A 14,160-nucleotide genomic window follows, 5' to 3' on the forward strand; every position below is an offset into this window, starting at 1 on the left:
GAAAAATAGGATTCTAGTTTCATAAAGACATCTAGTTCTTCTATATTCACTGAGCTCTCCAGAGTTCATGAAGCAAATGCCACCTAATACTTAAAGGAAAATGGTCTTATTGCTCTCCATGGCCCCACCAATAATATTCAAAGTGGCCATTAGAAACTTCAAAACCATTAGACTGTGTACCCTACAAAGGGCTCCCCATACAGGGACACTTTTCATTAGGAACCTGCAAAATCAGACTGAAACAATGAAACAATACAGGAAAGGACATTGACCCATCAAGTTCACACCAACCTATTACAGTAATACCAATTCCCTCCACTTTGGGCTCAACTTCTCCCATATTCTGTGTCTCACCAACACACTACAGTGGCAAATATTCATATCAACCTGAGATGCTAGAAATCCAGAGCAACACGCTCAAAATGCTGGAGGAGCTCAGCAGGTCAGGGAGCATCTATGGAAGGAAATAAAGAGTTGATGTTTTGGGCTGAGTAGTGAAGGATCCTGACCTGAAACGTTGACCGTTTATTTCTCTCCATAGATGCTGCCTGACTTGCTGAGTTCCTCCTCCATTTAATGTGTATTACTCATCATAACAAGCTGCATGTCTTTGATATGTGAAAGGGAACAACATTACTCAGAAGAAACCTCTCCAGTTACAGGGACAACGTGCAAAGTGTACACAAACAGTACAGGAAGTTGGCTTTAAACTCAGGTCACGGTGGCTAAGAGGCAGTAATTCTTCTCATCATACCACTCTGCTGCCCAATTCATCTTCAACTATTTAGCTGTGGCAATGGAATATTTAACGTACTGCTGGTGATATTAAACCTGATTCTGATTCTCTGTGCAAAAGTTTAATTATATATAGCGAGGGTGGAGTTTCATGGGAAGAGTGTGGGGGCGGGCAGGTGGCAGAGAAGAAATGCCAAGGGTAGAGAGTGGTGAGTGTGCAGATACACCCAGCCTTGAGGCACCAGACAAGGTCAGTTGATTCCAAACAATTCGTTTATTGATCGTTATAGAATGTCCCTCTGGTGCTTACTGCTCCCTCCCCTCTCCCTACCCCTTTCCCAACCATGATGCTCTTCTCTGTGTCCCTCCCACTCTCAGCCCACAATAAAGACCCATATTGGAATCAGCTTTGTCATCACTCACATGACATGAATCATTTTATTTTCCAGCAGCAGTACAGTGTAATACATAAAATTACTACAAAACTGTGCAAAAACCTTAGGCACCCTGTGGGGGGGGGGGGCGCGGGGTGTGTGTGAGTTTTGTATTGCTCAACACTGCTATCATGTTTGAATACTTGAAGACATCTTGTCAGTTTTGAACATAAATGTTTTTGTAACACAAAATCAATAAGCAGTAAACTGACCAATATCTTTCTTACACAGTCCTTTACAATTTTTTTTTGTTAAATTTACGAATTTTCATGGAATTGTAGAGTATGGAACCACAAAATGCCAGCTTGCATTTAGCTCCTTCATCCTGTGAATCGGGTGACCAGCTCAAGTGATTCAGAAAAATAGTTAAAATGCAACCTGTCGCTGCTGAAATGTCTAATAATGAACCTGTGAGTTGGTCAAATATACACAGCTTTCAATTGGAATAAGTTATTCTCCTGACAGAAGCATTCACAATTGGAGAGCACAAGTTAAGGTAAGGGTAATAAATTTGGTTGAATTCTGATGAGATATTTTTTCACCTCTGGAATGTACTGTCCAAGAAGGTGGTGAAGGCAGGTAAACCCACATCATTTAAGAAACTTGTAGCTGAACATCTGAATTGTTTCAGCATAATAGGTTCCTGACCACATATTGCTAAATTGACTATCAACTGGTACTTGCTCATGATAGGCTGAAGGACTTGTTTCTGTTTTGTATGATACCACCATAATCAGGTAGAATTGAAGAGTAAATCTGAGAATACACTAAAAAATGTGAGGTTCCAACATTTGTTTCAGGGAATAATTATGGAATTTAACATTGATTTTGTAGTTTTTTCACCTATAGTCTTAACCTTTAAAATGTTTTTAATTGATTGTTTGGGGCTACAAATTTTTATCTTGCACTAAGACTGCCTATTTATATGTATTTCATTGTGATTTAATAGATTGAATCTGATGACTGTAACATGGGTCTCTGTCAGATCGTGCCTGACCCAAAAGTAGTTATAAGAGCACTTTGACTACCGAAGTCCAAGTACTGTATCATCATTGCCTCGATCAATAAATTAATTAAAATAAAGAAAGTTTTTGGCCAGAATTTTTGGGAGAGGCATGACGCCTGCACTTGCCACTTAACCACACACAAAACCTCGATTACTTTCAATGGCTTCTCTGTTAAGAACTTCCTGAATCAAACTTAATCAACAAGGCCTTACAGAGCAGTTCAGGTAGCATCTATAGGTCTGTGGACCCCGCCCCCGGATAATAGTAGGGGTCCATGGCATAAAACGATTGGGAACCCCTGGTCTATATGAAGAGTTGATGCTGAAATAAAAGAGATAATGTAAACACTGAGCAGTTCAGAGAGTGTCTAGAGCAGGGGGTCCCAAACTTTTTTATCCCATGGACCAATACCATTAAGCAAGGGCACTGTGGACCCCAGGCTGAGAACCCTGCCTAGAGGAAAAGTTGATGTCTCAGGTTGGAAACTGGTCAACTGAAACATTGACTTTCTCTTTCCACAGATGACCTGTGACTTGTTGATTACTCATTTCCTGTACTTTGTTTTCATTTGAAGTTGATAGATATCTTGCACTGAAATGTTCAAAAACTGATTAAAAAAATTACTTGGTATTAACATTTTAAAATGTAAAAAGAGGAAAACACCAGAAACAAATAAAATCATATAATTAAATACCATTAAATCATAATATACTTGAAACTAATCCCTTGGCTTTACAACAGTTAGCCCTCCATTGGAAGGAACTAAGATTAGAATCAGAATCAGATTTAATATCACTGACATATGTTGTGTTGTTATGCAGCAGCAGTACATTGTAATACATAATTAAAACTGTGAATTACAGTTATACACATACATTTACAGATATACACATACATTTTAAACATTGAATTAAATAAGTAGTGCAAAAAGAGAAAGAAGTATTGAGGTAGCATTGAAGTGTCCTGCTGAAGGGTTTCAGCCCAAAATGTCGACTCTACTCTTTTCCACAGATGCTTCCTGAGCTGCTGAGTTTCTGCAGCATTTTGTGTGTCTTCCTTGAATTTCCAGCATCTGCAGGTTTTCTTTTGCTCGTGATTGAGTTACTGTTCATAGGTTGCTGAACCTGAACATTTTTAACTTGGTTGAGGACCAGTAGGCAGGTTTTCTAGTTCAGAAACTGTGGGAAGTTGGCTGTCCACTGCTGGATTTCATGGGGAAACCAGAGAAGAAATGCTTTTGAAAAAAACCTGCTAGGATGATCAGGAGTAAGCAGCTCAGCAAGAGCCCTGAACGATTGACTGTATACATCGGCAGAAACCACAGGCATTTCTCTGCAAAGTCTAGGGCAGGGGTTCCAAACCCGAGGTCTTCAGACTCCTTGGTTAATGGTAGGGGTCTATGGCATAAAAACGGTTGGGAACACCTGCTGTAGGGCATTACTCCTGATCAGCAGATCAGACAGCATCTAATGCATCAACAGGGCATTAAATGGTACCCACCCTGCAGAGTTCCTCCAGTACTTTGTGAGTGCTGCTCATTATTTCTTCCTTTTACTTTAAATCAGGGCTTCCCAGTCTAGGGTCCATGGACCCCTCACTTAATGGTAGGAGTCCATGGCATAAAAAAGGTTTTGAATCCCTGCTTTAAATGATAAAATAAAAGAGTTATTTATTTAAATTTATGTGATGGCGTTTTGAAGAATGAGATGACACTCTTAAGAAGCTGGTTAGAGGTTGGGTTGGTTTGACTAATGGAGGAATCTGAAACAAGGGGAAAACTGTAAAGCGAAGGGTCAGGATTTAAAACTGATGGACCGAGAAATTTCTCTCGTGGATCTTTGGATCTCTCTGCCCTGAGGCCAGGATATTACAGGTGTATAAAATAAAGGTGGATGAATATCTGATAAATCAAGGAACAGAAAATTACATGGAATTAAATGGGTAAATTTATTAGTAAATTGGTTTATTATCATCATGCACTCAGTGTCTTCCACACAGATCATTTCATCAGCTCAGTCCTTTGAGGTAGTACAAGGGAAAGCAATGACAGAATGTGAAATAAAGTGTCAGCTTTACACAGCAAGTGCAGTGCAGGGGGACAACGGGGGTGGGGGGGTCAAAGCCATGGTGAGGTTGATTGTGATGTCAAGAGTGTATCATATCATACAAAAAGTCCATTTAATAGTGTCAGGGCAGTGGGATAGAAGCTATTCTTGGATTGAACGGCAAGCTTTCGTATCTTCTGCCTGAAGGGAGTGGGGAGGACACAGGTTGGCCAAGGTGGGTGGATTCTTTGACATCTTTTTGGAGTCACCAAGAAGTGAAAGGAGAGCTCGTGGAGGGAAGGCTGGGTTCTGTAGTGTGCTGAGCTATGACCACAACTCTCTACAGCTTCTGGCAGAGGAGTTGAGCCCAGTGCAGATTAGCCATGATCATATTAAAAGATGAGGCGGATTTGAAGGCCCCATGTTTTCAAAGTATTTGATAGATATTTAAAGATGGTTTGGGGGTGGCTACTGAACAGGACTGAAAGAAGCTGCTTAAGGTTGTAATATTAGTCAGCTCTTTCTTGGGTACTAGCCTTGAAAGTATGCAAGACATTTTCAAGGGGTGGTGTCTCAGAAAAATGGTGTACATTATTAAAGACCATTCTCACCCAGGACACACCCTCTTCTCATTGTTGCCATCAGGAAGAAGACACAGAAGGCTGAAGGCACACACCCAGTGATTCAGAAACAGTTTCTTCCCCTCTGCCACCCAATTTCCAAATCAACATCGAATCCATGAACACTACCTCATTTTTTAATTATTATTTCTGTTTTGCACCGCTTTAATGTAACTATTATATATATAACCTTACTGCAAATGATTTATTATTTTTATTATTTTTCTTTCTATGTTATACATTGCATTGTACTGCTGCCACAAAGTTAACTAATATCACCACACATGTTGGTGATAATTAACCTGATTCTTCTGATGATTGTGACAGGACAAAATCAGGGCAATAAACACAATTGGATTATTTAACCAGGGTGGCTAAAATGGTTGAAGTAATCCAGCCTTGTTTTGGAATAGACATGCAATTTGAACCATGGATGTTGAAGAAGGGTCTAGGCTTGAAACGACGACTGTTTTATTTATTTCCATGGATGCTGTCTGACTGGCTGAGTTCCTGCAGCATTTGGTATGCGTTACTCTGAAGCGTTGTGTGATTGACAGAGGAGTAAATCTGTTTTTATAAATCGGTGAGATGATTATTCTCCAGTAAAATTAAATGAAGAGCCCCTCATAATAGAAGTGAACAGGTGTGTAAGTTCTATCCTAAAACTTGCTGCGTTTTATTGAAAATTGATTAGGAATTCTTATTGAAATGGTGTCTGTTCCCATCATGATGGTCGGACTCTGACTGACTGCCAGGGAAAAAGAGGAAAGCAAATTTATTGTTGATGCAACTGGAAACGAAATGAGTATTCAGAAAACTAGCGCAGAATGTGGCTTCCTCCAGGCGATGGCCTATTCCCAGAACTGGGAGAATTGAAAGCAGGCATCCTCTGTGCCTGCATTATGATAAATTAAGGCCACTAGAAGGACAACATAATGCTACCGGAAACCATCGGTCCCCTCTCCCCACTCCTCGATCCATTTCTAACCAAATATTCTCTCAGACCGTAATCTAATCCTTTTCGATTTATTTGCAGAAAATCAAACAAGTGAGAAGCGAAGGGTCAAACGCCAAGTTGCCCGTTCCGCCGGACAAACTCAACAGGATCAATTTGCGCATGGTAGAGGAGAAGAAATATTTACCCAAGCCCGAGACTGACAAAGAAAGCGCGGGCAAACCCGAGCAAGTCTCGCCGAATTCCTCCGAAAAGACGGGTGTGGACAACTCGCAATCGCTGAGCGATTCTTTGTATGACAGCTCCTCATCTTGTGCGAGTCAAGCTTCTAACGGCGTGTAGAGCGACAAAGAACCAAAAAGAATAATAATGCAAATTAAAGACAGTTGGGACAATTTTGAAACTCTGTCTGAGTAAAATTAAGACGGAGTAACGAATTCTGCTCTGCTCTTCCCACAGCAGATTGCACTTCTTGTCAAAGAACACTGTATTAAAACTGGTAATTGCTGCAATTCCTATGACGTGAATTAAATTTAAAGGAAACCTATTTTGCACTGTATAAATACTGAATTTCTTTTCTTGTAAATTGAGAAATATATTTGTACACAATAAAGCAATACATACTAAAACATGGTGCAATCCTGCCTGGACTAACACCCTTTAGCTGGGAAGTTGGAGATCACAGGTTAAAATATCATTTTCGTCTGCATTTATTTTTTTTTGTTCGCTTTTTGCTTGGGTCAGATCCTGTGCTGGAGAGCAGTTCCGCGAATGGGCACGCTTTCAAGGAAATTGGGTTTTTAAAACGCACTCCCACTGTAAGGAGGGAAGCAGAAACTATCTACAACTCAAATTTTTGTGCCTAGGAAAGTGACGGCCCCAGTTCGGATGATGTATATTTTAACTCAGGTGACTTGTAACATTTATAAGAAAATGGATGGCCGCGTATTCCAAGCTTAGCGGGGTTTTGTCCTTAAACAAATGTCAGGGATATCTGTAAAATACTGTAGTTGTTCTTTAAAATCTCCTGTAATGAAATGAACGCATCTTCAGCTACGAGCCAGACTGTTAGTAATAATCAGTTTTCACTTTCCCTTTACTTATTTTAAACGACTTCGTCGTACATCCCTACTGGAGTTGATGAAGTTTTTTTTAATAGCAACCCCTTTTCCAGCAGAGACCTGGCGGGGCTGACTCAATCTCATCAATCCCCCTGATTTCCACCACAGCTCCCCTCATGTATTTGGAGAACATGCGAAATTTCAAATGGCGCGTATTTTTTTCTAGATGTGAGATATTTATACCTACTTTTGTACATCGAATTGTAAAGTAGTATATTTGATATGTTCTGACTCTACACTCAATCAAAACGGCTGATTCAAAAAATGTTCCAAGTGCAAACATCCGCAACGTTCGCAACAGTGTTACTTCAATTCCTGGTGCAATCTAGATGTTCATTCTTAGAAATTAATGTCATATTTTCCATGTACGAACTTTGTTAAAACAAAATAAACTCGATGCGTTTGTTTTCAGATTTTAAATAGGAGAGTCTGTCGTGTGTTGCAAACGTCGCCTTGTTATCTTTTAATTCTAGGCGTGCCGACAGAAAACTTTCAGAACCATTTCCCGATATTTGATCGCTTTTGTTGTTTTGCGATGGCCGGGCATCCAGTTAACACACATAAAGACTCAAAGGCGCTTGAGATGGTTACGCGAATTGCAGGCTTCCCCGCACTCCGTGTGCGCGTACTCGCCTCTCGGTGACTGGCGGACTCACCTAATCCCGCAAGGAATCGGTGCGCCCCTTTTGCAGGGTAATGCATGCACTGTACCTGCAGTTAGTTAATAATCAGACTAGCTGCGCGCTGCCCACAAAACTGTAAATGCACTTTTATTCAGAGCAGGGATATGACCAGTGAGCCGTGATCGCAATAGAAAGGGACAAATGGAAAAGCTTCCAAGCATACAGGTGATCACCTAGCATTCTGATAAGCAGCACTTTTGAGGCTTATTAGGATTAACTGTTTGAAGACCGTAATTGCAGCTTTGTCAATTGACTTCCGCGTTACAATGAACCGAACTCGTAGAGCCGGTTCATGCAATTGTGGAATTCCGCAGTACTGTGTTGGTTTTACAAAGCCTCGCGAACACGTACTGCCGATAGATGTAACATTCGGCGCCGTTACTTCCAGAAAACTCGGGAATTTATTGGGGAAGAGGAAATGCAGATTTACGCACATAAACTCGTCAGATTACTTGTACATCTAATATCACTGAGCTTCCATCATATTTATAGACTACTGCAGTTTGTATTTTACATAAGCCGTTCTGCCTGACTCAATTACTTTAATCTTCACCCTCTTCCCTTTTCTCTTCTCTTCCTACAGTCAATGTGCTTGCTTTCCCGCATCTGCTAGTTATATCTTACTTTCTTTCTGTCTCTCGCTCCCTCTTCCCCTGGAATACGTACCACGAATCTCTCCCGAGTCCCAAGTGACAGATGACTGTTGTCACGTGGTGCCAATGTTTGCCTCCTCTGCCCATTTCCCTGTCTCTCCACCAAACTCTCAGTTTCCTCGGGCTCTCTCTCAGTCGAGGGACCGACCACTCCACAGACATGGCTTGACCGTGCAAGCTCGCCTGAGACCCGACCTGACGGTGCGCTCTACAACGATACCGTGCAACAGAATGGAGCTGTTCATATACACAACTTTCTGCGGCATGTTAGCGGCCACAGGTAAGCTTGGGTCCCCTGACGGGAAAACCAGTTTCCCAGGAGCTGAAGTAATTTAATCTGCAATAGCTGTAACCAAAAATTGTCTTGCGTTTTCTCTGCTCTGTGTTCCCGTGTGTTTAAATCAATTGCTAACAACGATTTTTCCTATAGTCGAAACCCTTAAAAGATTTTTTTTGCAATTTACCACAGTGAACCAGTGTGCGTGAGCTGTCACAGCGCATACTGGTTAATTAATGGCAATAAAAGTTAATAAGGGCCATAAGTGGATCCAGCGAGCAAAGCCTTTCAGTCTTCGACATGAAATTATTTCAGGTGACTGAACTTGCAATTTATTGGGTTCAGTTCAGTCTCTACATCTTCATTGTCATTTCAGCGGGTAAGTGCGGAGAGGCCGATTTGACAGTCCATCAATCCACCATCTTAACTTTTTTTCAGGATATGGCTTTCAGATCCAATGTTATCAATGTGAAGAATTCCGATTGAACGACGATTGCTCATCTCCGGAGTTCATCGCAAACTGTACTGTCAACGTCCAAGACATGTGTTTAAAGGAAGTGATTGTCAAAAGTGACGGTAGGACCACTCGGGAAGATCGCACGGGGAAAATATTCATGTAGTTCGGCTTGTAATAATTTAGTTTCATGAGCAATAACTTTTGGTCAGTGGATGTCAAAGAAAATATATTATTTTGACACTGCAACCTTGTAATTAGAATTTCATCCTCTCGAATAGATACAATAAACATCCTTAATTTATTTTTTATAGATTAACCAATTTCTGTCTGAAGTGAAATATGGTCCCATCAGGTAGTGAAGTGTTTCGGGGTTCTTGCGAATCTAGGTTGCAATTGACTGCAAGATACAGAAATAAATTTAAAACACATAAAAACGCAGCTGATCGATCTGCTCGTCCATTCAATGTTTCTTTTTCTGTCTAGCAGTCCAATATTCGACTATATGGGCAAAGAGATTAAATCCGACATTTTGACGTGATTAGGGACAAGGAGATCACAAACTGAATTATAAGGTCTGAACTGTGCTGGGGTGTTAGTAATATACTCTTTGAATTTAAATAGAATAATTTTTCTCTTCCACGGCATTCTAGATAAAGACCTCTCACCATAACGTGATGAATGGAAAAAAAGAATTCAATTTCAATAAATGTGACTTCTACATTTACAAAGCTTTGAGAAGTTTAGCTTTTGGAGCGATTAGACAAGTCGAATTTACTTTCTTCCCAATATATAAAATTCGAAAGTGAGGATATGATCTTAAGTTGATGGAGCAATACGCACAAATCGCTGGAGGAACTCGGCAGGTCAGGTAGCATCTGTGGAAATTAATAAACACAGGAGATTCTGCAGATGCTGGAAATACAGTAACACACACACAAAATGCTGAATGAACTCAGCGGATCGGGCAACATCTATAGAAAGTAACCTGTTTACAATCAGGCCCAGACCCTGGTCAGGATTGAATGAATATCCCTTTTTCTTTCCAGTCTTGATGAAGGTTCTTGGCTGAAACATTGGCTGTGTATTCATTTCCATAGATGCTGCTTGACCTGCTGAGTTCCTGCAGCATTTTGTGTGAGTTGCCCTGGATCTCCAGCATCTGCAGAATCTCTTGTGTTCATTATTAAGTTGATAGAGTCAAAATTCTGTGTAGTGCAAGTAATAGATGGAAGTATTTTACAAACTTTAATATTTAGTAAGGGAAGTGCAGACAGATCTGGGATGTTATATTACATTCTGCTCTCAGCAAACATAGTTATACAATTCTCTTCATAATACTGCATTTAGGTTCCAGTTATATAGATATTAGATGTTTAACATGCATTGATGTATTCCGTCTAATACAGGAAGCTCACAAAACTATGGCTGACAAGTGCAGTGAGACTTGAGTTTAAAAGAAACACATTTAACTTCACCATTCACATAACATCTGGCCCCAGAGCATCATCTCAAAAGACAATGCTTACAGTATGCAAGAAGCTATCCAACTTTAAGAAAAATTGTACCAAGAAATACAATAAATAATATGTCTTGGGGTATAGCAATCTCAAGTAAATCATCTCATGTAATGGCTAACATGAGAGGACACAGGTTTAAGGTTCTTGGAAGTAGGTACAGAGGAGATGTCAGGGGTTAGTTTTTTACTGAGCGGTGAGTGTGTAGAATGGGCTGCCAGCAACAGTGGTGGAGGCAGATACAACAGGGTCTTTTAAGAGACTCCTGGATAGGTACATGGAGCTTAGAAAAATAGAGGGTTATGGGTAAACCTAGGTAATTTCTGAGGTGAGTATATCTTCAGCCCAGCTTTGTGGGCCGAAGGGCCTGTATTGTGCTGTAGGTTTTCTATGTTTCTGTCCTTAAACTGTAGATTTTCAGACCACCATGTGCTCACTCAGTGCCAATGGAAAGTAAAGGCAAAAGTATTTCACCAGCTCCGTATTTTGAATGTGACAGAAAGATTTTAAATTACTGAGAACTCGCTTTTCATAATTCTCATTGTCTGTTTTGGTTAAATCTAAATTGAGATTTTGAAGGCTTCTGTTTTAATTAGGGTTTTGTCACAATCTATAAACAAAATTTGGACTTGATAAATACAAGGTCTACTCCATAGAATCTCTCTGCAGTAATCAAGAGAATGCAGTAATGATGTCATAAAGGCATGTTATTGTTTTCACCCAATGTCAAGCAGCTCTGCATTGACTCTGATGAGCTCTTACATATTGGTGTCACTAACATTTTCCCGAAAAGTAATCGAAAATTTAAGTTCATTCTGCCATATAGGGAAATAGATTAAATTTGATATTGAGGCACAATTATTTTTAATACAACATAATTAAGGGTTATAATACAAAACATCATATTATATTTTGAACTACTTTGATTTTGCTGATCTGGACGATGACAGTCAGTTATGTGCTTAGACAAAGAAATATAACTGTTTAGATAGATGTAGTTAGTTACACAATGTAAAACTGAATATATTATTGAATTCAAGACTATAATCAAGCATTACAATTGAAATGGCTTCTCATACAATGGTGTAATTTCACACTCTTAACACCATTTAATTGGAGTCACTTGCATAGGTTAATTTCGAGTTCAATCCCAGGTCTCAAAGCATTCTGACAAATAAATCAAGAAAGAAGACAGTGCATGTTCCCTTCTTACATCTGAAAATAACAGAGGGAGCTGTGAAGTGAGTTTTGCAGTTTTCTAATAGAATCTACACAGGTGAATTTGACCATTAGACCATAAGATATAGCAGCAGAATGAGACAGTTTGACCCATCGAATCTGCTCCACCATTTCATCATGGCTGATCCATTTTCCATCTCAGCTCCAATCTCCTGCCTTTTCCCTGTATCCCTTCGTACCCTGACCAATCAAGAACCTATCAGCCTCTGAGTTAAATTTACATAAAGACACAGCTGCCTGTGGAAAAGAATTCCGTAGATTCACCACTCTTTGGCTAAAAAAACAATTATTCCTCATGTTCTTTCTAAAAGAATGCCCCTCTATTCTGAGGCTGTGACCTCTGGTCCTAAACTCTTCCACCATAGAAAACATCCATTCCACATCAGCTCTATCAAGGCCTTTTAACATTCGATAGGGACCCTTTCTCACTGCTCCCTCTCTATGATCTCTGCTGCTCTCCAACTTCTCAGTTATGTCCTCACCCAGACTCGCTACCACAGCTATCACCTTCCAGTTATCCACTTTCTTCTCACTCCATCTTTTAATTTTGGCACCTTTCACCTTCCTTTCCAGTCCTGCTGAAGGGTCTTGGCCTGAAATGTTGACTGATTATTCATTTCCATAGATGCTGTCTGACCTGCTGATTTCTTCCAGCATTTTGTGTGTGTTGCAAAGATGAAATTTGTTTCTTTATGTGCAATTACCTTCTGGCCTATGGATTTCCTGAATTTGAACAACAAATACCCATGCATTTTTTTTGGAAAGGTTGCTATCCAACTACTGAATAAATATTTGGATTTACACAGTATGAGTGTGAGGGAGCAAGAAAGCATTTATTTGATCATTTGATCATTTGATCTATTTGATCATCTCTTGATCGTCGCTCAGTTTTGCAGTGTTGATGCAGAAATGTCAAGGATTAGAATATGGAAAGGATGAGCAGGATGGCTAGGACAGTATACAAAGTTAACAGAATGGATAAGAATGTGGGAATAGAAATAGATCTATCAGTCTCTCATATCCAGTCTGCTATTCAGTGAGGTTATAGCTGATTATAAACACAAGAGCTTCTGCAGATGCTGGAAATCTGGAGCAACACAGGAGGAACTCAGCAGGTCAGGCAGGATCCATGGAGTGGAACGAACAGGTGACATTCTGGGCTGAATAGCCTTCTCCTCCCTCCATCTTCTTATTCTGGCTTCTTCCCCCTGTCCTAATGAAGGGTCTTGGCCAGAAATGTTGACTATTGATTTCCCTCTGTAGATGCTGCTTGACTTGCTAAGTTCCTCCAGCATTTTGTGTGTGTTACTGAAGTTAATAGCTCATTTCTGTTCCTGAACTTATCCGGCCTTGGTAGTGAAAATTCACTGATCTCATGCTCAAAGTATTAACTAAACTGGCATAACCTGTTTCTGTGTTTATAGGAGACTCCTGTAGATCCATAGAGGAAAAATATTTTTATAAGGATTTATGATTTTATTATTTTCAATAATTCCATTTAATATCAGAGAAATGTATGCAATGTACATCCTGAAATTCTTGTTCTTCAGACATCCACAGAAGCAGAGGAGTGCCCCAAAGAGTTAGTGACAGTAAAAATGTTAGAACCCCAAAACACCCCTTACTCCCTCCCTTCCATGCACAAGTAGCACCAAAGCAATGACCCTTCCCCACCTGCACCCACCACCCACCAGGCATGCAACAGCAAAGACCCCAAAAAGGACCATGATCTGCAATACAACAAAACCTAATCATTCACCTGACAATTCAACACACTGCGGGCTTTCACTCATTCAAGGCTTCTCCATCAATGCACAACATTTCACTATGAAAAACTCCAGTCAAATCTTGTTTATGTTTATTCCAAAGATGGGGAGCTTGATTTGTGCTATTTCTCCTTGGAATTGTAAAAATCAGAAACATACCTGTCCAGGAGTCTCTTAAAAGACCCTATTTTATCCGTCTCCACCACCGTTCCCTGCAGCCCGTTCCACATTCTCGTGTAACTCCTCAGAATCTTATGATCCAAAAAGTTCCAAGATGATACAGTATGTCTAGAGCAGCAAGAAGTACAGCAAATATCATAAAGCCAGAATTTTATAAATCTCTATAAGACACAAAGATTTTAACTGATACACAAGTGTAGTTCTGCGAGGGTGTGACATTGTTACTGCTATTTAATGAAGAATTAAATTTTGACACTGCTCTTTCTGGTAAATACTTTAAAGAAGATTGGAAGAGTTGAATCTAGTCTTCACACCAGTTTTATTCCTTAAGTATGTCAGCATCTCACCATCATTTGCTACTTTTGGGAATTTGCTGTGCACAAGTAATTTGCTTTGTTTCTGACAAAGCAACATGACATCATTAGCTGCAAAGACTTACGGATGGCCTGAAGTTGCGGAAATCACTGATTCAAT

The 14,160-nt window shown here is 40.0% G+C and overlaps 2 protein-coding genes across 16 annotated transcripts in view; both read left to right on the top strand.

Annotated features, from left to right (window-relative positions):
* nckap5l (NCK-associated protein 5-like) overlaps positions 1-7,352 on the top strand; it is a 954,759-nt gene extending 947,407 nt beyond the window's left edge. For 9 of the 15 annotated variants that reach the window (XM_059966283.1, XM_059966285.1, XM_059966284.1 and 6 more), the window contains one exon: positions 5,878-7,352. In XM_059966283.1, the coding sequence (XP_059822266.1) occupies positions 5,878-6,138 (261 nt within the window). In that variant the 3' untranslated portion in view covers positions 6,139-7,352. Of the gene's footprint in view, positions 1-541 lie in introns of all 15 variants that reach the window. The other 6 variants (XR_009511536.1, XR_009511537.1, XM_059966290.1 and 3 more) reach the window with 4 other exon arrangements.
* A 650-nt stretch (positions 7,353-8,002) lies between these two features.
* LOC132392446 (ly6/PLAUR domain-containing protein 1-like) overlaps positions 8,003-14,160 on the top strand; it is a 61,196-nt gene continuing 55,038 nt past the window's right edge. Inside the window, exons 1-2 of the mRNA XM_059966302.1 lie at positions 8,003-8,533; positions 8,969-9,106. Coding sequence (XP_059822285.1) covers positions 8,320-8,533; positions 8,969-9,106 — 352 coding nt within the window. The 5' untranslated portion in view covers positions 8,003-8,319. The remainder of the gene's footprint in view (positions 8,534-8,968; positions 9,107-14,160) is intronic.

Source organism: Hypanus sabinus, chromosome 4 (genome assembly GCF_030144855.1).
Source record: "Hypanus sabinus isolate sHypSab1 chromosome 4, sHypSab1.hap1, whole genome shotgun sequence".
Lineage (NCBI taxonomy): Eukaryota > Metazoa > Chordata > Chondrichthyes > Myliobatiformes > Dasyatidae > Hypanus > Hypanus sabinus.